General features: G+C 40.9%; 1 protein-coding gene across 1 annotated transcript; it reads left to right on the top strand.

Annotated features, from left to right (window-relative positions):
- Window positions 1–11,478: 11,478 nt before the first annotated feature.
- LOC129192772 (galactose-specific lectin nattectin-like) lies at window positions 11,479–16,009 on the top strand. Its single transcript, XM_054797094.1, has 6 exons — window positions 11,479–12,202; window positions 12,296–12,317; window positions 13,016–13,101; window positions 13,340–13,474; window positions 15,152–15,260; window positions 15,591–16,009. The coding sequence occupies exons 1-6, from the start codon at window positions 12,152–12,154 to the stop codon at window positions 15,659–15,661; spliced, it is 474 nt and encodes a 157-aa protein (XP_054653069.1). The 5' UTR covers window positions 11,479–12,151; the 3' UTR covers window positions 15,662–16,009.
- The last annotated feature ends 10,644 nt before the right edge of the window (window positions 16,010–26,653 follow it).

Raw genomic sequence — 26,653 nt, 5'->3', positions numbered from 1 at the left:
AACAACTGACGGAAACAGTATGATGTATAAATCAAAGAATATAGAACAGAATATAGAAAACAGAATATAGAACAAGCAATAACAAGGATCAATTAAAAATAGTTCTTGATATTGTTGAAGATAGCATACATGCTTCTGCCGTTGAGATGAATCATCTTTAATCATTTATTGTCTGATTTAATGTTGCTGTTGTATTATTTTTGCGTTTGGCAAAAACAGTCCTTGCTAATATGGGAAAAGAAATTGGTGCCTCCATTTATTTCGTTCTCAAAATGTGGTAGTTTATGGTCAGTGCGGTGAAAGGTTTCCAGTCTCAGATCTTCTTGTTCGGCAATCCTTTGGTATAGTAGAGGTGTTTTCATTCCAATTGACTGCGTCATTCTCTGTGTGTTGTGTCGTTCCATTTGCTTGTGGTCAAAACCATGTGGTCCTTAGTATTTGTCCACTTCCTTGATGACTGAGACAACAAGTCATTTGGTTTCTTCCAGCTTCCTTAAGTCACTTGATTTCTTGGTGATGTCGGCGTTGCATTTTGTCAGATGCTCATTGATGTAGGTGTTTGTTACCTTCAGCTTGTTTCTTTTTTTTGTTGGTGTTATTCTGTTTATTTTTGCAGCCTTTGTTCCCTCGTCTTTCTGCCATTCAAATAGTGCAAATAGAGTTTGGGAGAGTAGTTATCCCTGCTTGGTACGTCTTTGTAGAATCTTGGAGATGTCTGATCATACTTCCTGACACCAGCTCCGGGTCAATGACATAATATTTTAAACCAGGTTATAAACCAGGTTATAAAAAAGAAGGCATTCAACAAAAGGAATCATGGGGTATTGGACAACCTGATTCAGCCGGTTCGCTCCATTCCAGCTCCATTCGGTGCCAGAGCTTGGTCCGCAATGCCACACTCGAGTCCAGTGAGGGTTGGACACCAGGGCTGCTCTTTGTCACCAATTCTGTTCATTACTTTTATGGACAGAATTTGTAGGTGCAGCCAGGGCATTGAGGTGGCTCGGATATTTGGTTAGAATGCTTCCCAGAAGCCTCCCTGGGGAGGGGTTCAGGGTATGTCCGACCGGTAGGAGGCCTTGGGGAAGACCCAGGACACATCGGAGAGACTATGTCTCTCTGGTCTGGGAATGCCTATGTGCCCCCAGGAGGAGCTGCACAAAGTAGGCGGGGAGAGGGAAGTCTTGCTGGATAGAAAATAGTCCCTGAATCCAAATTTCCTCAACACAGTCAAGAGGAATTTCTAGTTCATTCTATCAAAGCTTTTTTTGTATGGAATGGAACGATTGTGGCCTCATTATTTTCACCATTTCAGTAGTACAGCAGATTAGTGTGTGTGAGTTGTGAGTATTATTAGGAGACTGCTTTGCCTTAGTAAACGCTGTTTTGTCAGGATGAATGATGTGGTGTTATTATTTTCAGTTGTATGAGCTACTACGTCGTTGTCTTGAGCGACAGGATGATGCTCGCACAGTTCCTGTTGGGTGAGAGTCTATGGAAAACAGGATTGATTACAAGAATCTGCTGTATTTAATATTATGCTCAAAACAGAGTCTCTGGAAGTGATAGTGGTAGTGTGTCTTTTTTCATTTTAATTCCTTTTTAAACGCCCCAGTTGTTTCTTTGTGTTCTGGTTCTGTTTGCCTTCCATGTGCTCATTGTGACATGGCCTACACCTGGTCCGTAATCAGTTCACCTGTGCCCTAACCCCTGCATCTCCTCCAATAAGCTTTCTCCTTCTGTGTTCATTCTCCCAACAAAAGAAAGAAAACACAAGAAAAAGAATAAGAACATAAGAAACATATGTACCAAGCAACAACAACAGTACAAACAAAAACAAACAAAAAGAAGAGTGTGTACTTGCTTTCTTTCATGACTGGACGTGTTTTTGGACTGTTTTGATGGTGAGTTGACTGGTTCTCTTGTCAAAAGCATTTCATTGCATTGTTGGCAGAGGTAACCCACATATGACCAAAAAAACACAACTTGGAAGCTAAAACTGAAACCACGAGAAGCGCAGGCAACCCTGCAGGCCCACTTTAACTTGAGCACAGTCCGTGAGTTTTCTCATGATCAAACACACTCCTAGCTCAGTGAGCTCAAATCATACACCTCAAATCAAAAACATGTTACACCTGGTTCTATCCTAACGTTCGGTCTTTGCAACGTAGTAGCAGCCCCACCCAACACTGCCACCGATGCTAAATATAGTAATGTACACAGATCCTGTGTCCTTTGACGGCAAACAACTCCACAGTGTTATTAAGGTAGTCATTAGAATCATAATTGCAGACACGCCTATAACAGCTGTCGGTAAAGAATGCATGCAGCGGGTGGAGCCTATCTGACATGACTTGAGGTCGTCACATCTACGCTGCACATATAGACTGTTACGGCGCTCAAGACATTGTCCTGCTTTGTCGTGACTTTCACAACCCTCCCTTGCCAGGTGATCATTAGCTGGCAGGTCCAGGTGACTCTAATTGGCCCTCACGAGCTAACGCCACTCCAGGGGCCAGTGGGTCCGGACGCATTCAGTTCCCTCAGTTATCTGTTCCTAGTGTTGTGCTCTTCTGTCAGATGTTGTTCCTAGTATCTACCCAGCTTGGGGGTTACCGCCTCCGGTGCCCCAGCCACTACTGACACCAGTGTTTGGTGTTTCACCCATTCCTTCTTCCAGGTGCTGCTATCACTGGGGACTGCTACCTCTATCACCACCACTATGTCAGCCTGGTTGGCCATCACCGGTTTTTCTCTTGGTCTGGATGTGGAAGTCCTGTCCCATAGCCTGGTTGCTCTCAAGCACCTTTGGTGGTGTCTGCCGTTCTGATTCTGGGATCTCCAGTCCATATTTGGTACAGATGTTCCAGTACACTATTCCTGCTACCTACACCTATGTACAGTATACAGATAGATAGATAACCTTTATTGTCTGTTGCAGAACAGAAACTCATCTTTGACAGGCTGGAACAACTTACAGGACAGAACAATATGGAATACTGTCATAAAATAGAAACCAAAACATTGACACCAAACTACTTTATATTTTATTGGCCTGTTTTATTATTATGGAAAGTTCTGATGTGTTTTGTTGTGAGTGAGGTGTAAGGAAGCCAATTTGAAGATACTTCTTAGTGTTTGTAAACCAACAGTGTCCTTAGTGATGCTGAATGACCTGAGCTTCCTCAGCAGAGGGAAGCGCTGCTGAGCTTTCAGGAATTTGGAGTCAGCGTGTGTCTTAAAGGAGGGGTCCCCAACCACCGCCGGGAAATTTCAGGTGCCATGCTGAAAAAAAAACAAGAAAACCTTTTAAAAAATGGGTCTGTAAATAACAAAATATCAAATTTTATGTAAATGCATATCAATTTTGAAAATATGGGCAATTATTTTATTAAAAAAACACAGTTTTTGCACGTTTTTCCACAAGCGGCGATCCGTCCGAGGTTCGAACATCACTCCCTCACTCTATCACCATTTTTCAAAAATTAATTGATTAATAAACTATCACTGTTTGGTGGTTTGACTGTGGCCCATTTGTCAAAAAATGTTGAAAGACAAGTCATAGGTAGTATTCCGGTCAGTAATGATACATTGATGAGACATTACCTTGCATTACATTACCTTAACTTGCACTGCATGGCGTCAGCCATAGATGTCCATAAGCACTGTCCGACATGATATAGTGGGAAAAAAAACAACCTCCCATTCCGTGTGGAAGCTGTACGTTTTTGACTTCTTAATTTGTCCTTTTCCCCCACTCTGTTTCAAATCCTTTCTTAAGTTTAGAAGAAATAAATCGGAGGCTAACTAGTTAGTTCTGTAGCTTGCTAAGTTTAAAGCGGCGGCTGTCACTTATGTCCCTGTAGAGATCCTGTTGCCTGGGCGTAAGAGTTGCGCAATGTGTTATGTTGCTTGACAAAAGCACGTGTATGTGTGCCAGATGCATGTCAGACTGGCTGCCCTGTATATCAGTCAAGTGATACATTTGTTTCCATTTCAATCACACATAAATAATAATAATACATAATCATATTAATAATACATAACAAGTTAAGTCAAGTCCTGTCCAGTGTGTGTTTTTACCGCTTCCCCTCCGTTGTGTTGAAAAGTTGCACGGCGTGGGGGAGTAATGATCTGCTCATTCTATCAGTGGAGCAGGGCAGTGATAGTAATCTGCCACAGATAATGCTCAAGAGAAACTGAATAATGCGCACCATCACTAAAGTAAATGCGACTGGAAACTGAACCGAACAAAACAGGAAGTAAAAAAAAAAAAAAAGCATAAAAACCGTGACTAAGGCATATAATATAATATAATATAATATATAATATTATCAAGCCAATATATAATATATAATAAGTGATGCAGGCAGAAGTACAGGGCGTGACTGTTCAAACTATGTCAAGAAGCTTTCTCACTGGGACTGCTGGAAAAACGTAGCAGGCCAATGAGGATAACGGGGAGACAAGAAAGCAAAATTCAACAAAAGTGATAACAGTGGCTACTTCCAATATGATTTTGGCACTTTTAACCGTGCCACTTCACAAAATTCTTTGGGAGAAGTTAGCTTTAAAGTTGGATTAAAGTCCCATCCAATAACTCGTGTGAGATATGTTTTGGACGCTAACCACTGTCAAAACAAAGATTCCACAGCAAAATGTCTCTGGAAAACAAACGTCAGGCATGTACTGATGGTAAGTCAGCCAATATCTATTTCTATTTCCTCTATGAGACGCTCTATTCTTGAGGTCTAAATCAAGGCATTGTTTCATCTGCCAACAATTTTAATTGAAGGTTTGATGACACCTGAAATGACTGTGGTGCACACCTGCCAACCCTCCCATTTTGTTTTGCAGACAGCTTTACTGTCACTCTCCTGTTTAGTTTTCCATAAATTTCCCGTATTTTATCTTTCATCAAAAAAAAAAAAAATCCTCTCCGGCGCTGCAGGTGACAATGGTGACTGTGCACATGCTTAAGCAACAGCAATCTGTGGGATGCAGCACATTGGCAGTCGAATTCCACTATTCTTTCTTTCAGTCCTCTAACATAACAAACGCATAAAAAGCATCAACGTAAAGCGCATCAAAGGCGCAACATGTCAAGAATACATTTAGCACAAACAATGTACAAAATATGTAACATCACACATCTTTCACATCAATTATTGGTATTTTATAACAATCAGCACAAATGTCTTCTACAGTATTTACTATATTTTGCTACACCATCATTTTACTTTAAATGTCTCTGGTCTTTCATGGATTCATATTTCAGGAACAGGACTGCAAATTTAGTTTTACATTTTCTACAATGTCAATAAAGCTGTTCTTTATTATTCTTTATTTATTGAGACTGTTCCATGTTTTTGCCATTTGTGGATAATGGCTCTCACTGTGGTTTGCTGGAGCCCCAAAGCTTTAGAAATGCCTGTATGGTAATGGTAATGTTTTAATTCATCCTGAACATGCGTACGAGTCAAACAGGAGCACATCACATAGTACAATGCACAATTTTGCATGTCCAAAAAGGAGTAGGAAGAAGCAAAGCTTATTCAATCCTACCCCTCATCAGTTTCACATCAGTTGCAATACATTTATTCACCCCTTGTTCTTCCAGGTGTACTTTGTAAGGCTACATGACAATCATAGCCAAGGTTTATACTTACTGAAAGGAAGCTACAGACTTAATGATAATAACTGACAGAATGGTTGACAGAATGGTAGGTTGATAAGGAGTGAGTACAGACCATGTACTCACCACAATGAAGAGTTAATAGTCAGTGTAGTAGTGGTTAGATGTTGTATTGTATATAAACACTAGTTCAGGTTCTTCTTCTTTGTATTTTGTGAACATCATCTGCTTGTACTTTTTCTTGAAATCACTAATTTCAGTGCATTGTTTGAGTTCCTTACTCAATCCGTTCCACAACTTGATTCCACATACAGAAATGCTGAAAGTTTTCAGCGTTGTCCGTGCATAGAAGTGTTTTAGGTTAGATTTTCCCCTGAGATCATATTTCTCCTCTCTTGTTGATAGGAATTGTTTTGTGTTTGGGTAGAAGGTTATTGCTTGCTTTATTTATTTTAGCCGTTTGAAAGTTTACTTGGTCTGCTAATTTTAAGAATTGTGATTTTATAAATACAGGATTTGTATGTTCTCTGTAAGCGGCATTATGGATGATCCTAAGTGGCCTTTTCAAAGACCTCGGTCAATGCTAGACTTCGGTGTTCTATATATAAGACTTATTAGTACATTTTCACTTTTCTCTTGACTGACTTCAATAGTTATGCATTCTAGAATGTTATCCATAGCAGAGGACATGTTCTTTACCACTTTATAGCTCAGATGTTTATCCACATCCACGGCCACTCCTCCTCCACTTTTGTTGTTCCTGTTGACGCAGTTCATGTCATAGCCTTCCTGCTCACATCCACGCCCTTGTTGACATGAATCCAAGCTTCTGAATTTGCCATTATTTTAAGGGGTGCCTTAAATACACTCAAGTATCGTCTGATATAATTATAATTTGCATACATACTTCTGCTGTTAATGTGAATGATTGACAACGTATTGCCTATATGAAAGTTATCATTATATTGTTCATCTGTATAGTAGCAGCAGTCATTTCTGATATGAGAAAAGAAGTTTGTGTCTGGGTCTATGTCTTCCTCCAATATCGTTTGTATGTGTTGTGAAATGTAGTAGTTTATTGTCCACATGTGTTAACCAGCTACCATTACCATGAGGTCCACCATGAGTTATTATAAGTTTTGGTAGCCATATTTCTCAATTTTTGTCAGTTGCAGCCTAGACTGGTGATTGCGGCTGTGTCCCCGGTGGTGAGGGATGGAAGCCGGCAGCGGCTGGCAGATCACGGCAGTGAAGGCGGAAGCCTTTCCAGCTAACGTTAGCGTCGGTAGCCGTCGCTAGCAGCGACAGCGATGGCGGTTGACGAGACCCGGTGATGAAGGCAGGAGCCAAGTGGCAGTTGTTGTGTCCTGGCGGGGAAGGCCGGATATAACCTTTCCGCAATGGGCCATGTAGGTTTGGATTATTTTTCTCCCTTAATAATAAAAAGGTTCATTTTAAAACTGCATTTTGTGTTCAGTTGTGTTGTCATTGACTAATATTGAAATTTGTTTGATGATCTGAAACATTTAAGTGTGACAAGAAAAAAAAAGAAATCAAGAAGGGGGCAAACACTTTTTCACTATAAAATGTTTTATTTTTCATTGTATAAATACAGTCGTCTTTCGTTTATAGCGGTTAATTGGTTCCAGACCCGACCGTGATGAATGAATTTCCACGTTATAGGATTCAATGTTAACAAATGTTATATTTTTGTAGTTGGATTAAAAAAAACCTGTTTGTGACGTTCTAAACACGGTTTTTAATAGGGGCGTAACAAGTGGTTTTAATAACGATTCGATTCCTGTCACGATTTGTGGTTGCCGATACGATTCAAGGACGATATTGGTTCATTTAGAACAACACAGTCCAAAAGGATTCCGTAACTTAAATCGATTCAGTAACTTTTTAGCTAAAAATTCAACCAGTGTTACTGTGAAATAAATACCTGGGTACTGGACACTGCAGGTGAACTTTCCTAGATTGGTATTGTTTTTTGTAAGGGAATCAGGTATAAATGATTAATAATGCTCACATACAGAAGAATAAATTATGAGTATAAAAAAATGAGTTAAAAAGGCAATACAAAATCAGGATGCACAGAGGGTGGTATAGCTTCCCATGTTTAATGATTTACTTTAAATACTGCAATCCAAACCTGCACTGAGTGACATCATGCAAATGAATGAGGTATGGTATCTTCAATTACCTCTTACCTTGTCCTGAAGCTCCCATCCATGCGTTTGAAAGACTTAAAGTTGGACTTAACTTTTCTGGATAGGAATGAAAATGAAAACACCCGATAGTCATATGAAGGACGTCCCCATGGACTCTCCTAATCGAGCACGCAAGCACAGTGTTAGATTCTGGCATTGCTAAAATACAGGGATTGTATTTGCAACATTTGTTCATATGTGTTTTGACGTGGACACGCCACGCTGGATGATGACGTCACTAAGCGTCGCTGCTACTGGACCGTAAACTACCATCCAGAGGCGTACAAAACGTCCTTACTTTCAAATTGGCCCCATAAATGTCACTTAAAAAGAGTTTCAAATAAGGACAGATGAGTTAAATATGAATACTGGATGAAGTGACTGAACTGACCAAAAGAAGAAGAAGCGAATCAACTGTATTTCACAGGTCAACTACAACTCCCATGACCAGCACATACCCGGAAGACAATGACGTCACCGACAGCGCAAAATTAACGTCTTTATCATTAAAAGTGCTAAAAAAAAGCACATTCATAGAAAGCCTGCCGTGCTTAAATCCAATGCTTTATTTCCTAGTATCGATTCAATAGATGGAATGCTTTTAAAACGATGTTCGATCGATATATGTGTTGTCCGGAATGGAAACTTGAGAACGCAGGTCGATGGACTGTTGTTGAACCGTAGGAATATAAATCGATGCAGTAGTGAATGAATCGTTACACCCCTAGTTTTTAACATTGTTAGGGCCCAGTAGACATGAAATACCACGCCAATAGTCACCTTTACACTCCTCTTATTCATTGTTTTTATCACATTGCACAACTTCTATGCAGCAAGGACTCAGGCTAGCAAGCTAACCAGTTAACCTAAAATGTACAGACCAGTTGAAAAATTGCTAGAATTTGCATTTTGCACATTTGGATCTTAATGAGGATTTAAGTAGAGCTACAATATGTAAAAGCAAGAAGGGGGAGTGAGACAAAAAGCATTTTGAAAAAGTAATTTATTGAAAACAACAATTAAACTCAAATAGGTTGTTTATTTGCTGATCAAAAGTTTAAGACCAGCGATCAAAAAATAACAAAAAACTCTCCCAACCAGAACAAAAAAATGTTCTCAGTAGGACTCAGTAATGAGTAGCTCCACCGTTCTTGTTCATCACTTCAAAAATGGGTTTGGGCATGCTTGATGTGAGTGTTTCCAGGAGGCTAGTGGGAACATTGCTCCAAGTGGTGAAGATGGCTTCACCAAGGGCATCAACTGTCTGGAACTGTCTGCAACATCTGCAGCCGCCATTTGACGACCCTGCACCACCTGAAGCTCCAGTGTTCCACTGAATGAAAGAGCAGATCATGATGGATCCCCCTCCACTGTGCCGGGTAGAAAACATCTCAGGTGGGATCCGTCTGATGGTTATTGCGCTGCAGTCGGCACCAGTAAGGGCCTTAATTTGGGTCGAAGACCGCCCTGTGTCTTGATGGACAGCCAATCGGATCCTTTTTTTTGGGTCTACCGCTTGACTTTTTTGTTCCATAATGCTCAGGATCTTTCAAAAAATGTAGAACGACTGTCTTACTGCTCCCAAACTCAGCAGCAATAGCACACTGCGAGAGGCCTTGTTTATGCAGCTCGGCAATCCGACCACGTTCAAAAAGACAAAGCTTCTTAGCCTTAGCCATCAGGAGGGCATGCCAGTGTGAATGCCTGACAGAAAATGAAAATTTTGAGCAGATTTTGGCTTTTATAGCCTGTGGTCTTAAACCTTTGATAAACAACCAATTTCCGTTTTTTGGTTTGTTTGTTTAAATTACAAGTTCCAAATGTTTTTTGTCTCACTCTCTCCCCTTTCTTGTTTTTGCATATTGTAGCTCTCCTTAAAACGTCATTAAGATCCAAATGTGCAAAATGCAAATTCGAGCAATTTTTCAACTGGTGTTAAGATTTTGATCAGGTCTGTATTTCATCTAAACTTAAGAAGCCAAAAACTTAGGATAACCTTTTTTGTCTTTATCATGTTGGACATGCCATGGCTGACTTAATGCAGTTTTTAAGGTCATGTAATGTAGGATAATGTTTCATCTACTGGCGCCTAGTGACCAGGATACTACATATCACTTGTATTTCAATATGTATTGACTAATAATAGACCATAGTCTACAGCGAAACAGCGATCATTTATTAATTCATTACAGAAAAAACGCAGTATAGAGAAGGAGTGATAATGGAACTGCAAGGGACGACTGTACACGCAGAGTACATCCACCATAACTCCTTGATTTAGCTATGGAATTGTGCTGTTACTTTCATTATAATGATGGTGATGTTGGCAGTAAGATTATTAAGAGTTATTTTTAATCCTATGATTTATATATTTTGTTATTTATATATACTAGAGCTGTCAAAGATCACTCGTTCATAACGAGTTAACGGAAATTGCCTTTAATGGCACTATTTCTCTGATGCACGATTAACATGCGCACTTCCTGTTTGACACCGTACGTTGAGAAAATGCAGCGGTGTGGCAGTTGATGTTGAGCCATTTTGAGCAGAAATGGACCAAGAATAGGGTATTCTGAATGGGAAGTTTAGCATTAAAGCCCTGTCAGGTGGCTCTCTCGACAAGACCGAAGTTATTGGGATCTACTGTCGCTGTGTGTTGTGTTGTCATGGAGTACGTCTCAAATGCCACTTGCTGGACTCAGCTGGAGAACTCCAGTACCGCAGGTATTTTTATTGTCATTTCTACAGCGGTACCTTGGCATACGAGTGCTCTAACTAACAAGTGTTTTTAGATATGAGCAGTCTTGGCTGATTGTTTGTTTTGAACTGCGAGCTAAAATATGGGCTACAACCTGCTAGTTACCGGCAGGCATAATCGAAGATAGCTATTTGGAGGTTTCGTGCCAATGTGACAAAGGTGGAAGTGAGCAAGCGCACACAAAGCGCTCAATGAGATGGCACTAAAAGCCCATGAGGGAATTTATTAGCGTTATTATTAGCATTTATTAGCGTTTGTGCATGAACTGCTGTTCTTGAGCACGCTATTTTTTGGAAGTTGTCAATATTTATTTTTCAAACACCCTGTTTTCATTTCACTTATCTGCAAGGTGTTTTTGCAAACCTTTATTTTTAATGTTAGTCACAATTACATTTTGTGAGATTATTTGCTTTTCTCTTCTTCTCGATCCCCTCCTGCTCCAGTCTGGCTGATCCACATAATAAAACATAAAATCAAGCCAAATACAAACTGTGTTAACAGGAGAAGAGTACCATACACTTTTCCCTGGCATGTATTGGCATCAACAATACTGTTTGCCCTGTTGACTGAACATGACAGGTTAAAACAAAAACAACTGAGAGCTAAAGTTTTAGAGATGCACCATGAGGGACACTTTGCCGTTGTAAAGATGAAGCGTCTCGCCTGAAGGTACATCCGGTGGCCAGGTATTGGCAAGCGACTAGGAAACAGAGGTGTTCTCTTCACGGATGAATCCCGGTTTACACTGTTCAGGGCAGACGGCAGACAGCGTGTGTGGCGTTGTGTGGGTGAGCGGTTTTCTGATGTCAATGTTGTAGATCGAGTGGCCCATGGTGGCGGTGGGGCTATGGTGTGGGCAGGCGTCTGTTATGGACGAAGAACACAGGTGTATTTTATTGAAGGCATTTTGAATGCACAGAGATATGGTGACGAGATCCTGAGGCCCATTGTTGTTCCATACATCCGAGAACATCAGCTCGTGTTGCAGCAGGATAATGCACAGTCCCATGTTGCAGAGATCTGTACACAATTCTTGGACGCTGAAAACGTCCCAGTCCTTGCATGGCCAGCATTCTCACCGGACAGGTCACCCATTGAACACAGCATGTCCCAGTTCTCGCCAACATCCATCCATGGTGGTCACACCAGATACTGACTGGTTTTCTGAGTATCGTGTATGTGGATTAGATCATCTCATAAAAAATCTCATAAAAATCTATCTATCAAAAGGAATCACGCCAAAAAAATTGTTTGTCTCCAGGGTGTTGGTGACTAGTAAGTATGGGTGGCATCCTCTGTGACAGCGTCACCAGGAAGGTGGCTCGTCTATGTTATTTGTAATTAGTTGTCATTGTCATACTTGCACACTGGCATTCCATTCATCCACCTGACATTTAAACAGGCTGATCTCTGCTGTCATCGAGCATTCTGTCAGCATCAGGCACACAGGCAAGAGCAAAGGTACCCTTTTCACGTTCACAACTGACTTTTGTATTCTATTCTTTGCCGTCTTTAACCCAATAGTTTGTATGTGTCACTCCACAGATGGCATTTGCTCTTCACTTGTTGTTGCTCTTGTGTGGCATCACTGGAAGTGTAAGTAAAAAAATTCATATTCTCAGCACACACGACCACATGTCAGGAGAGTAATAAAAATCAACACTTTCTTTTTTTTTTTTTCCTCCACAGTGGTCTTTTGTGATATACAGAGGTTGGTAACTGTCTTGTATTCCATGCTGTATTTTCATCATTGTATGTTTTGGAGGAAAATATTTGAGGCGAGTAGAGCTGCAACAATTAATGGATGAATTGCTGATTAATCGATGAGCCAATTAATCGACAACTATTTTGGTATTTGCCGACGAGTTCTTTTAAATTTTACAATGTAAATGTCCTCTGAATATCAGCCTCTCAAATGTGAATATTTGTTTATGTCCTTACTCATCCATGAAAGCCGACCTTTTAACTTTGTGTTGCAGGTAAAACAAGATACTCGCACACATCGTACTGATTTGGCCCTAACCAATTACTTGACTAATCAAAACAAGCTTCAGATTAATTGATTCAGATTAATTCAGTTAATTAAAGAAAATAATCGTGAGTTGCTCATATTCACTGACATGTCCAAAATGCACATCAACAACTCACTGACACAAATAAACATCACATAAAATAAATAAATAGCACACTTAAATACATCATGAAATGATTAAACTCGCCTACTTACCTTACTTGTGTAGCATGTTGGCTGGCGTGGATCTATCGAAGAGAGAACCTAGAGAACCCACACAAGCACAAACAGAACATATGCGATCCACACAGAAAGACCCGGTATTTAAACCCTGAACCTTCAACCACTCATCCACTGTCCTCTTGTCTTTATCTTTGTTGTTACTGTAACAATTGTAGGTCAAAGTTGTCCTCAAAACTGGACTCAGTTGAACGAACGCTGTTTCATTTCCCTGGAAGAAAACTTAAGATTTGCTGACGCTGAGGTAAAGGAACAATAATATGTTTCTTACTCTTTGATACATTTGCATTATGTTTGAGTGTCCATTGTCTTTATTGTCCGAAATCCAAATTATTGAGTGGCCCAGCCCACACTGGTCAACATGATAATGATATGGAAATTCAAATCAGACCATTCTAAAACCTGATATTTTGCTCTTTAATGTCTACCCTACTTTTTGCGCTTACATTCTTTCTTACTTTTTTGTATTTTCCACCCATTAGAGTTTCTGCAATGGTCTTGGTGGCAATTTGGCCTCCATCCACAGTGAGCTGGAGAATGAAGTTGTTCGCCAAGTGATTCTGGAACAGGCTGGGAATTTCCAGCGTTCTTGGATTGGGTTCAATGACGCGGTTCAGGTAAAATATTTATCAACACAAATGCTCTGATGCAGCTTTGATTTTCGATGTGGAAGATTTCTTCTGCAGGATAATATTAGCATTTAACGTCTACAAAATGACTATGTACTGTACTGTATATATATATATATTTATGTATATATACACACACACACACGCACGCATGTGTATATACATATATGTACGGTGGTCAGAAATGGCGTCAGAAATGTTAACTGGCTTGTGGCGGCCAAGCGTTCATAGCGACTTCGCTTTTTGATGCTCCGATGTCGGCTCTTCCTATCATTGTGAAGCAGCATTCACCAGGCGCCGGATTGCGCACCCACTCGCAGGGAACGTGAGCTGGGGTTATTTTCTGCATGTTTGTCACACTTAAATGTTTCAGATCATCAAAGAAATGTAAACATTAGTCAATGACAACACAGCTGAACACAAAATGCAGTTTTTAAATGAAACTTTTTATTATTAAGGGAGAAAAGAAATCCTAACCTCCATGGACAAAGTGATAAATCTAATATCTGGTTGGGCACTCGCAGCTTCTTCCGCAACGGGGCACCGCGGCCATCTTGTTTGTGTGTGTGTTCCACAGCGGAAGAATATGCGAGCATCTTTGTCACATTACACAAGAACGGAGAGGAAACGCAGGGAAACGGCGGGAGACGGCGGGAGACGGCTATACCGCAGAATGATTTGTGATGTCTGATTTTTTTCATGTAGGCATTTTTATGATGCAAATGCATTACTCTCTTGAGCACATATTGTTTTGAGAAGTCTTTACTTAAATGACCCAGCAACGAAGCAGAACTATGGTCCCCGTGACGGAAATCCGACCAAAACTTGACTATTAATTGAGATCTACTGTATAAGTGTGGAAAAGCCATTTCTAAAGCTTTGGGACTGCAGCCAACCACAGTGAGAGCCATTATCCACAAATAGCCAAAGCATGGAACAGTGGTGAACCTTCCCAGTCGTGGCCGGACAACCAAAATGACCCCAAGAGAGCAGCAACGACTTATCCAAGTGGTCACAAAAGACCCCACAACAACATTGAAAGAACTGCAAACATCTTTCTCATCAGACCTCCAAGGACCTTAAAAATGAGTGGGAACAGTTCGTAATTGACTAGTGACAGGAGGACAGGAGATGGATTCACTGACAAGAAGGATATATTTTTTGTGCCTTCAAAATAGCTAGTTTGGTGGCGTGGACTGGAACACACAATGATGTCATAGCTTGAGTTCTTACCTAATCCCATTTCAAATGTGACAAAGACACAAGTATTTTAAACAGGGTTTTCTGACGTTAGGATCAGGCGCTCCAAAAGTGTTCCATTTGGAGACCTCTGGCCACACCAGGTCAAAGTCTTCACTAACTCCCTGCAAATAAAGCTCCATAGCTTCCAGACACTTAATTTTGTCTTTCAATGCCGTTTTGTCATGATTGTTTGTAAAATAAAGACATTAAAGGCGCACTGTTGATGCACAGTCCACATGTTCCTATTGCTGTTACGGTTAAGGGGTAAGGTGTCTTTTTTCCCCGTGTGGTTAAAGTATCTTTCTTTCCTCCCAGCTTCCCTAACTCACAAGCAGTTAAGATCACATCAAAAATGTCATGATTTTAATGCATACTGTTCTAGATACCAATGATTTAGTGAAAATGTGAACCCTGTCTTTCCAGGAAGGAGTCTTTGTATGGACAGATGGCTCAACCGTGGATTTCACTGACTGGGCGAACAACCGACCAAGAACGAATGACAATCTAAACTGTGCAGAGATTAATTTCAGAGGTATGGATCTATTTCTACAGCATTTACCTGTCTAACACCTTCTTATCTTGGGATTCTGAATAGAAAAGAAAGAGCACTATTGTCAAAGTGGCAAAACCTAATGAACATCAGTTTAGCAGTGCTCTGTTTAGCCAGAAAGCACACCATATATGTAAACAGTAACAATATGCATTAACTGTATGTAGAACAGAGCATAGGTGTAGCGTCGTCCAAAGACTTGGTTCAGGGTCTTCTATCAGGGAAAATAGTTCTGTGGATATTTGGTTGATGAATCATGAATATTGTACTTAACACTTTGTATTTTCTTTCTTTCTCTGTTTATGCATACAGATGAGTTCTGGAATGATGTGGGCTGCCGTGCTCGAAGAGCTTTTGTTTGTGCCACAGATTTGGGTTACTAATATACACAAATATTCAATGTCTCTTTCATTGTGTTTCATCTTCTGCACTTTTCAGTTGATACAGAACATTTAAAGGATATCTCAGTAATGAAGGTGTCTGCCTGTAATTGTGTGTGGCGTTTGCTTTTCTCAGCATTTTGTGTTCAGCTGCGTGGTCAGTGACTAAATTTGTTTGATGAGCTGAAACATTTAAGTGTGACGAACATGCAAGAAAATAAGAAATCCAGAAAGGGGCAAAGACTTTTTCACACCACTGTATGTCTTGTCTTCGAAACGCTAGTTGTGTGTTTACGTTGTTCAACATAAACATGTAGTGTGTCCAGATTTTAAATAGGGACGCTATCACTTAACAGGTAGCTCCTGCGCTAACAGTAGCTCACCGTCTGATCAGTTGAGTAGCTCAGCAAAGAATATTTGCGTCAATTCTTCGTTTGGAACTGTCCACTTCTGACACGGTGCCTGTATGATGTGCTTTGTAAATTGAAATGTTGGCAACCACATAAAACACAAAGATTCAAGATTCAAGAGTTTTCTTGTCATATGCACAGTAAAACAGGTGGTTCTGCTATGCAATGAAATTCTTGTTCTGTTCATTCTCCCAAAAAAGAAAGAAAACAAGAAAATGAATAAGAACATAAGAAACATTAATACCAATAAATTAAGCACCGACAACAGAAGAGACATGAATACAATGAATGAATGAATGAATGAATAAATAAAAGTGTTATGAGTGTGTGCGTGTGTTGTGTGCGGCGTGTGTGAGTGCTTCGTTGAGAAGCCTGATGGCCTGTGGGTAAAAGCTGATATAATATAATATAATATAATATAATATAATATAATATAATAGCTCACCTCTACTTTATTTTTGTCAAAGTAGCTTTAATAGTGCTGGAAGCTGGATACACCAATCATAAACTGGACACTCAATTTATACTGCTTGATATTAAGCAGGACAGATTTTTTTTTTGAGAAAGATATTGAAATTGTTATTTTATTCTATTAATTGTGTTATTTTCAACTGAAAAATATCAAATTAAATAACTTCCCACATATTAGTATTACTCTAAAAACAGGCATCAAATTAAATTCAGGTTTGTGTCATTTGTTTCACACAATTAAAGGCAAGATGTGCCTGATTTAGTTTTCCAGAAGTTGGCAACTTTACCAGCTACTTCAGCCAATTTCATTGGATTATTATTGAATATTTTTTGTTGCTGACAAATTTGTGCTCCACACTTCAGCCCAGCAGTTGACAGTACTCCTCAAGAGGAACAAAGGAGACAAAGACCGAAGAAGGAAAGAGAGCGGTATTGGAGGTGTAATGTATATGACGCCACCAATGAGGCCTTGCAGAAGCTATGGATAGAAACAGGATGGACAGAGAAGACAGCTGTCATTTATTCTGAGTATTTATCAGTAATACAGTCAAAATGAAAGAAATGAAAATGAGAAATGTGAATATTTACTTTGCAAGTCGGTTTCGGGGCGTGCCCTAAAATTTTAAGTTGTGCTCCTAGTAAAAACAAAAGTCAGGAGGCCTGTGTTACGCCTCGTCTATCCTAACGCTGTACTTGAGCCGCAGGCGGAGCTGCCAACATTTGGTCTTTGCAATCCAGTAGTTTCCCCCCCATCCACACGCACGCATGTACGCATGCGCACGCATGATATTTGCTCGTAATCGACATTGCCAGTCATCCTTCTGGTATTTGCTCTGAATCTGATTCTTCTATTTCTTATTGGAAGCCATTTCCCCGTTGTCAAGTATAACTTTCAAGATTCAAGATTCAAGAGTTTTATTGTCATATGCATAGTAAAACATTAGTTATACTATGCAATGAAAGTCTTATTCTGTTCATTCTCCCAAGAAATTGGAAAAACATCAGAAACATAAATACCAATAAATTAAGCAACAACAACAGAAGAGACATGAATACAGTTAAATAATACAAATAAATAAATAAATAAAGTGCTATGAGTGTGTGCGTGTGTTGCGTGCGGCGTGTGCGAGTGCTTCGTTGAGAAGCCTGATGGCCTGTGGGTAAAAGCTGTTTGCCAGCCTTGTGGTCCTGGACTTCAAACTCCTGTAGCGTCTGAGGTTACAGTGGCTGAAATCTCCAGATATAATGAATACAGCGTCCGGGTGTTTGGTCTAGTGTTTATCAATGATGTCATGCAGGAGGCCCAGTGCGTTAGCGGTGTTAGCTCGTGGTGGAATGGAAACAGCAGTTAAATACACAGCGCTAAACTCACGAGGCAAATAAAAAAGTCTTACATTTTGTCCAAAATGGACGAGGCGCCTTATAATGCAGCGCGCCTTATGTGTGCACCGAGTTCCAAAATCTGTAACTGTTGTGTGGAACTTTCATGAGCGCCCCGCTCAACTGACTGGGAGCACCTCCTGCCGACACGCTGCTTATATACTGTAGAGGAAAGGTGGACGTGACTGAGGGCAGCATGCGGACGTGAAAGAGGACGCTAAAGACACGCCCCCAGTAGTTATATAGGTATATTTTATGAAACGGCGCCATCTATGCATCTGGGCAAGGACTACCGTGGCGCAGCAACATCCAGCGGATGACAAGGAAAAGCTGGCCATCTTCCGCTCCTACTGCAGTAAAAACATTGCCGACAAACACATCCAGCACAAATACATCACCAACATGGACGACGTGCCGCTCGGCACGGTAGCGATACACACAACGGGGCACGAGAAGTCGGCGGAATTACTTCTACCAGTCATTATGGAGAATAAAACAACAAAATATCAGGAGAATGTTGGCTGAGGTGAGTCATGCCCGTCGAAACATTCAGATATTATGTTAGCTTGTCGTCAAAGCTCACTTCAGGTCACGTGATGGCGACGAGGCGGTGGTGGGTCGGTGACATCATCGTTCTCATATTGCCTGTATACACGGCAACGACAAGCCGGCGTTTTCAGATGTTCCAACTCTGGAAGCTATTTTTAAAAAATACTGTTTCGGGTCACCCAGAACGCCGTTCCCGTGTGGATGAGAGTTGTCAGTTGTCTTTATAAGTTTGGTTTAATTTGGTTGAATTTATTTCGAACATGCATATGTCCGAAAAGGAGTAGGAAGAAGCAGAGCTTATTTAATCGTACCTCCTCTTTGTAGCACATCATTTGCTAATACATACTGTACATGTGTATACATACATACACGCGCATACATATACTGTATATACACATACATGTGCACCTACACACAGTTCACACATATATACATATACAGTACACATATATACAGTATACAGGTACACACATGTTTAAAAAAACAACAAAAAAAAATTCAAATTTTCAATATCCACATCCTCTTCGGTGTTGCACTGCGAGTGACGCTGGGTTTGTATCCAAGAGTTCCTTTTATGAATTATGTTGAGGTTATTGCTATGCAATGTAGTCCTTCCCGTTGCATTGGTCTGTCATGTAGGGTGTGTCCTCCATTATGCTTATTGTCATACTAATATGATCTTTTATATGCATCCAGATCACTGATGTCTTGGACAACAAGCACTCTTGCAACTCCTGGGCTTCCTTTTAGTTTGATGTAAATTTTCCCGTTGGTGCTCCAAGTGTTTTGAATCTTTCCCTGCTTCCTCAGGTCTCGTGCTTTCTTGGCAATGTCGGCATTGCGTTTTGTGAGATGCTCATTCACGTAGATGTTGGTGCCTCTTAGCTTCTTTCCCCGTTTCAGCAGTGCAGTTTTGAATTCCCTGTTGGTGAACTTAATGATGACAGGTGTGGTGTTGTTCCCGCCATGGAGTGGGACGCACGTGTCAATACTGTTGACATCGACATCCACCTCCTTCCATTGTAGGAAGTTAGCGATCTGTTGCTTTATTGAGGGAACATCTCTTGACTTGGGCGTGATTTTATCATTCATTCGTGCCATCTGATCCATCTCGTCAATGAAGTTTTTAATTTGCTCCTTGATATTCTCCTTTGTTTCTTTCTCTTCCTCAAGGGTGGTGCGAAAAGCAGCATTATCCTTCAATAGTGCCTTGATGTCATCCTGTAGAACGTTGATATCATTGCAGAATGCTCTATTTTCTTCCCTGGGGTCTTTAGCATCCTTAAGATCAGTACATGAGGTGGCTTCCATATGGTTTACAGCCTCCTTCAGAGCAGTGCGCAAGGCAGCGTTATCTTCCAATAATGCCCTGATATCATCCTGCAGAACCCTAACATCCTTGCAAAATGCTGTATTTTCTTTACGGTTTATCGCTTCCTGAAGAGCAGAGCGCAAGGCGGCATTGTCATTCCACAGTTCCTTAATGGTGTCCTGCAGAGCCTTGATATCTTCCATAGGGTATTTAACCTCCTTAAAAGCAGCACTCAAGTCTGCATTTTCATCTTGCAACTTCCTGACTTCTTTTCTTAGTTTTTTGATAGCCTTGCTCTGTGCTCTATTTTCTTCCATAATGTTTGTGATAGCCTTGCTCTGTGCTCTATTTTCTTCCATAATGTTTGTGATAGACTTGCTCTGTGCTCTATTTTCTTCCATAAAGTTTGTGACACCATTACTGACATCCATGACGACTTCAAGGAGACTGTTGTAATTAGCTTGAACTTCTATTATCAGAATCGATATAGCTTGTATGTCACAAAAGTGAGTACACCCTTCACATTTCTGCAAATATTTTATTATATCTTTTCATGGGACAACACTGAAGAAATGAAACTTTGCTACAATGTAAAGTAGTCAGTGTACAGCTTGTATAACAGTGTAAATTTACTGTTCCCTTCAAAATAACTCAATACACAGACCTTAATGTCTAAACTGCAGGCAACAAAAGTGAATACACCCCAAGTGAAAATGTCCAAATTGGGCCAAAAGTGTCAAGATTTTGTGTGGCCACCATTATTTTCCAGCACTGCCTTAACCCTCTTGGGCATGGAGTTCACCAGAGCTTCACAGGTTGCCACTGGAATCCTTTTCCACTCCTCCATGACGACATCACGGAGCTGGTGGATGTTAGAGACCTTGTGCTCCTTCACCTTCAGTTTGAGGATGCCCCACAGATGCTCAATAGGATTTAGGTCCAGAGACATGCTTGGCCAGTCCATCACATTCACCCTTAACTTTAGCAAAGCAGTGGTTGTCTTGGAGGTGTGTTTGGGGTCGTTGTCATGTTGGAATACTGCCCTGCGGCCCAGTTTCCGAAGGGAGGGGATCATGCTCTGCTTCAGGATGTCACAGTACATGTTGGCATTCATGGTTCCCTCAATGAACTGTAGCTCCCCAGTGCCGGCAGCACTCATGCAGCCCCAGACCATGACACTCCCACCACCATGTTTGACTGTAGGTAAAACACACTCATCTTTGTACTCCTCACCTGGTTTCCGCCACACACGCTTGACACCATCTGAACCAAAAAAGTTTATCTTGGTCTCATCAGACCACAGGACATGGTTCCAGTAATCCATGTCTTTAGTCTGCTTATTTTCAGCAAACTGTTTGCGGGCTTTCTTATGCATCATCTTTAGAAGAGGCTTCTTTCTGGGATGACAGCCATGCAGACCAATTTGATGCAGAGTGCGACGTATGGTCTGAGCACTGACAGGTTGACCACCCATCCCTTCAACCTCTGCAGCAATGCTGGCAGCACTCAGGCGTCTATTTTCCAAAGACAACCTCTGGATATGACGCTGGGCACGTGCACTCAACTTCTTTGGTCGACCATGGCGAGGCCTGTTCTGAGTGGAACCTGTGATGTTAAACCGCTGTATGGTCTTGGCCACCGTACTGCTGCTCAGTTTCAGAGTGTTGGCAATCTTCTTATAGCCTAAGCCATCTTCGTGTAGCGCAACAATTCTTTTTTTCAGATCCTCAGAGAGTTCTTTGCCATGAGGTGCCATGTTAAACTTCCAGTGACCAGTATGAGAGAGTGTGAGAGTGATAAAACCAAATTTAACACACCTGCTCCCCATTCACACCTGAGACCTTGTAACACTAATGGGTCACATGACACTGGGGAAAGAAAATGGCTAATTGGGCCCAATTTGGACATTTTCACTTAGGGGTGTATTCACTTTTGTTGCCTGCAGTTTAGACATTAAGGTCTGTGTATTGAGTTATTTTGAAGGGAACAGTAAATTTACACTGTTATACAAGCTGTACACTGACTACTTTACATTGTAGCAAAGTTTCATTTCTTCAGTGTTGTCCCATGAAAAGATATAATATATATAATATTATAATATTTGCAGAAATGTGAGGGGTGTACTCACTTTTGTGACATACTGTACCTTCCTTTGCACACAAGCCTAGAGCGCCCTCTCAGTGTGAAAAAAAAACATATATAATTCGCTCCGGAGTACAAGTCGCAGGATCAGCCAAACCATGAAAAAAAGTGTGACTTACAGTCCGGAAAATACGTTATGTACAATCTGGAAGTGATAAATGTTAGTATTGTCAAAGTGTCATTAAATAACCTGTGTCATCCTTCATGCGGTTAACATTATAAAAAATATCCCCAAATTAACATTTCAATCATTAAATACTTAACAACCGGTAAACTGGTGCCAAACACTGCCACAAATGCTAAATATAGTACAGCACACACAGATCCTGCGTGCTTTGACGACAAACATGTCCACAGCTTGATCAAGATAGTCATTCAAATGAATTGTCTTAATTGCAGACACACCTATAATACCTGTTTAACAGGTCCATGCATTTAGATGCATTCAGTTTCCTCAGTTAGACGTTTCCTTGTTTGCTTCTCTTATTTACTTTTTGTATGTTTTGTTTCTACATCTTTGGAACAAACTGAAGTGTCTTATGTATTTAAAAAAAAAATCATTCTCGGCCACCTAGGCGGTAAGGAGCTTGAAGGTTTTGTGTAGCATCTTAGCTGTTCCCGGTGTCGTGCTCTTCTGGACAGAGGTGTCAGAGATGCCTGGTATCCACCCAGTCATCCACCCAGCTTGGGGGTTACTGCCCCCAGTATTACTTTCTGGATGCTGCTATCACTGAGGACTGCTACCTCTATCACCACCACTGTCTTCTGATATTTATCCATCACCACTATATCAGCCTGGTTAGCAGTCACCAGTTTGTCTGGATCTGGAATTCCATAGCCTAGTTGCTCTCAAGCACCTTTGGTGGTGTCTTCCATTTTATTTCTGGGACCTCCAGTCCATATTTGGTACAGATGTTCCAGTATACTATTCCTGCTACCTACACCTATGTACAGTATATAACAACTTACAGGACAGAACAATATGGAACACAGACATAAAATACAAACAAAAACAATGATACCAAACTATTTTATATTTTACCTGCCTGTTTTGTTATTCTGGAAAGTGTTGTTTTGTTTTGTTGTGAGTGTTTTTGTACCAGGAAGCCATTGTGGAAATAATTCTATTATAATTAGTGATTTGTAAACCAACAGTGTACTTAGTGATGCTAAATGACCTGAGCGTCTTCAGCAGGTGGAAGCGCTGCTGAGCTTTCAGGAATATGTAGTCAGCATGTGTCAGCGTGTGGAACTGATAATATCTATTTATTTGTCTGTACTGTACAGACTTAAATTGAAAATGATACCAGCGAAATGGAACAAAAAGGAGATCAGTGAAGCATTCAAATTGCATGCAGAGTACAACAAATTCATACATGTTGGCATGTCAAGATTCAAGAGTTTTATTGTCATGTGCATAGTAAAACAGGCAGTTATACTATGCAATGAAATTCTTATTCTGTTCATTCTCCCAAGAAAAGAAAGAAAACACAAGAAAAAGAATAAGAACATAAGAAACATATGTACCAATAAATTAAGCAACAACAACAGAAGAGACATTAATACAGAAAATAATACAAATAAATAAATAAATAAATAAATAAAGTGCTTTGAGTGTGTGCGTGTGTTGCGTACGGTGTGTGTGAGTGCTTCGTTGAGAAGCCTGATGGCCTGTGGGTAAAAGCTGTTTGCCAGCCTTGTGGTCCTGGACTTCAAACTCCTGTAGCGTCTTCCTGATGGTATGAGTGTGAATAATGAGTGTTGTGGATGTGTGCTGTCCTTGATGAGGTTGTGTGTTCTTCGTAGGATTCTAGATTTATAAATGTCTTGCAGTGAGGGGAGGGCTGCCCCAACAATGTTCTGTGAGGTCTTGATCACCCGCTGGAGTGCCTTCCTATCACGTGTTGTACAGTTACCGTACCAAACAGTGATGGAGGCGGTAAGGACACTTTCGATAGTGCATCTGTAGAAGCAACTCAGGATTGTGGTGGACATGCCAAATTTCCTCAGTCTTCTCAGGAAGTACAGTCTCCTTTGGGACTTCTTCAGAATTTGTTGGGTGTTGTGAGACCAGGTGAGGTCCTCACTGATGTGTGTGCCAAGGAACTTGAAGGTTTTCACCCTCTCCACCTCAGTCTCATCAATAAACAGGGGTCTATGCGGCTCCTTTTCCCTTGTTCTTGGGTCGATGATCATCTCTTTAGTCTTATCTGTATTGAGAAGGAGATTGTTATCACGACACCAAGCTATGAGGTCCGCCACCTCTCTTCTGTATGATGTTTCAACACCACCAGTGATCAGTCCGATGACTGTAGTGTCATCCACAAATTTAATGATGCTGGTGTTGTTCTGGGAGGCCACGCAATCGTAGGTGAAGAGCGTGTAGAGGAGCGGACTCAGCACACACCCCTGTGGGATCCCAGTCCTCACAATTCTTGAGCTGGATGTGCGATTGTGGACTCTGACTGACTGGGGTCTGCCTGTGAGAAAGTTAAACACCCAGTTACAGAGGGGAGGTGACAGGCCAAGTGTGAGGAGCTTATTTGTGAGTTTGTGGGGGCTGACTGTATTAAAAGCAGAGCTATAGTCTATAAATAGCATTCTAACATATGTGTCCTGGCCCTGGAGGTGAGAAAGGGCTGTGTGGATGGAAGTGTTGACTGCATCATCCGTGGACCGGTTCTGGGGGTGGACTTAAAGCAGGTCGGTACAGATGCTTGTGCAAGCGACAGGTTAAATATGTCAGCAAGCACATCAGCTAGCTCTGATGAGCAAACCCAAAGTGCACGTCCTGAGATGTTGTCTGGGCCTGCTGCTTTTCGTGGGTTTGTTTTGTTTAGAACCCTGCGCACATCAGCTGATGTCAGCATGAGAGGTGAGTCCTGTGTGCTCCCCAAGTCCAGCCACCCTCTCTGCTCATCAGGAGTTTGGGTGTCAAAGCGGGCAAAGTTGGCTCTAATATTGAAAGTCCTCCCTGCTTCTCACGACCCCCCCCACCCACTACTATCCTACGAAGCACTGCCGTAAACACACATGGAGTCTGACATGATATACAGTAGTGAAAAAAAGGATCATTACACAATGGAAACTTGATGAGTTGACTTGAGTTGTTTCATTTGTCAAAAATTTTAATTGAAGGTTTGATGACACTTTTAATGACTGTGGTGCAAACCGGTCAATTCAGTTCAGTTTGAGCGTCTTAACCGTAACTCGACGTTTAAATAGTTTCCGGTAAATTTCCCAAATGTTAACTTTCATTAAAAAAAATCCTCTCCAGCGCTGCAGGTGACAATGGTGACTGTGTGCATGCTTAAGCGACAGCGATCTGTGAGGTGCAGGTCTTTCTATTCTTCCCTTCTGTCCTCTAACATAACAATTGCATAAAAGCATCAAAGTACATTTGTACAAAAACATGTCAAGTTAAGAATACATTTAGCATGAACAATGTAGGAAATATCTACCATCACACATTTTTCACATCAGTTAGTAGCATTTTATGACAGTCGTCCCTAACGTCGTCTGTTTGCTATGTACGCCATCATTTTACTTTAAATGGCTCTGGTCTTTTATGGGTTAATGTTTTAGGCACAGGGCAGTAAATTTAAATGTCAACAAAGCTATTCTATTTTGTTCTATTCTACTAGCTGAACTTTTTGGAAGGTGTGTGTCCCATTACATCTGGCGTAAAAGTAAGGTCGCATTTCAGAAAAAGAACATCATACTAACAGTAAATGATGGTGGTGGTAGTGTGATGGTCTGGGGCTGTTTTGCTGCTTCAGGACCTGGAAGACTTGTTGTGACAAATGGAACCATGAATTCTGCTGTCTACCAAAAAATCCTGAAGGAGAATGTCCGGCCATCTGTTGGTGACCTCGAGCTGAAACCAACTTGGGTTCTGCAGCAGGACAATGATCCAAAACACACCAGCATGTCCACCTCTGAATGGCTGAAGAAAAACAAAATGAAGACTTTGGAGTGGCCTAGTCAAAGTCCTGACCTGAATCCTATTGAGATGCTGTGGCATGACCTTAAAAAGGTGTTCATGCTGGAAAACCCTCCAATGTGGCTGAATTACAACAATTCTGCAAAGATGAGTGGGCCAAAATTCCTCCACAGCGCTGTAAGAGACTAATAGCAGCATCCCTCTCGCGCGATCTTTCTCAGTTCGTCTGCACTTGTCGCTGATAACATCTCAGAGCACGGCATTTGTACCCCATTCGATACTTTGCAGAGACGTTTGTTATCCGTTATCATGGCTGATAAATCGAGTGCAAGTGCTGGTAGTAGTGGCAGGAAACGTCAAGCAATTTCTATGGAAACGAAGGTGGCCATCATCAGGAAGTTGGACGGTGGCGAGAAAATGGCTAATGTTGCGCGTGCTTATGGAGTGAATCGCTCATCCATAGGAACAATTTACAAAGGCAAGGTTCGAATTATGGAACATGTGAAGACTTCTGTACCAATGGCATCCACTATCATTACAAAGAGGAGTCTAACGGCGACGAAGATTTGTCCTTTCTTCAATAATTTCTCCTCCTGCTCAACCACTACCATCAACGACATATGCTCGACCACTTCAAAGGTAAATAACATTTATCATTACGTATTATTATATCATTTTTTATTATTGTTTTTTTCATTAATTATCCTCGTTTAATACTACTACTGCATCCAAACTCATATTTACATACATACACATATACTGTATATGTATACACGTACATGTAGTAC

Source organism: Dunckerocampus dactyliophorus, chromosome 13, assembly GCF_027744805.1.
Source record: "Dunckerocampus dactyliophorus isolate RoL2022-P2 chromosome 13, RoL_Ddac_1.1, whole genome shotgun sequence".
Lineage (NCBI taxonomy): Eukaryota > Metazoa > Chordata > Actinopteri > Syngnathiformes > Syngnathidae > Dunckerocampus > Dunckerocampus dactyliophorus.
Note: the sequence above shows the minus strand (reverse complement) of the source record. Positions and strands in the feature narration are given on the sequence as shown.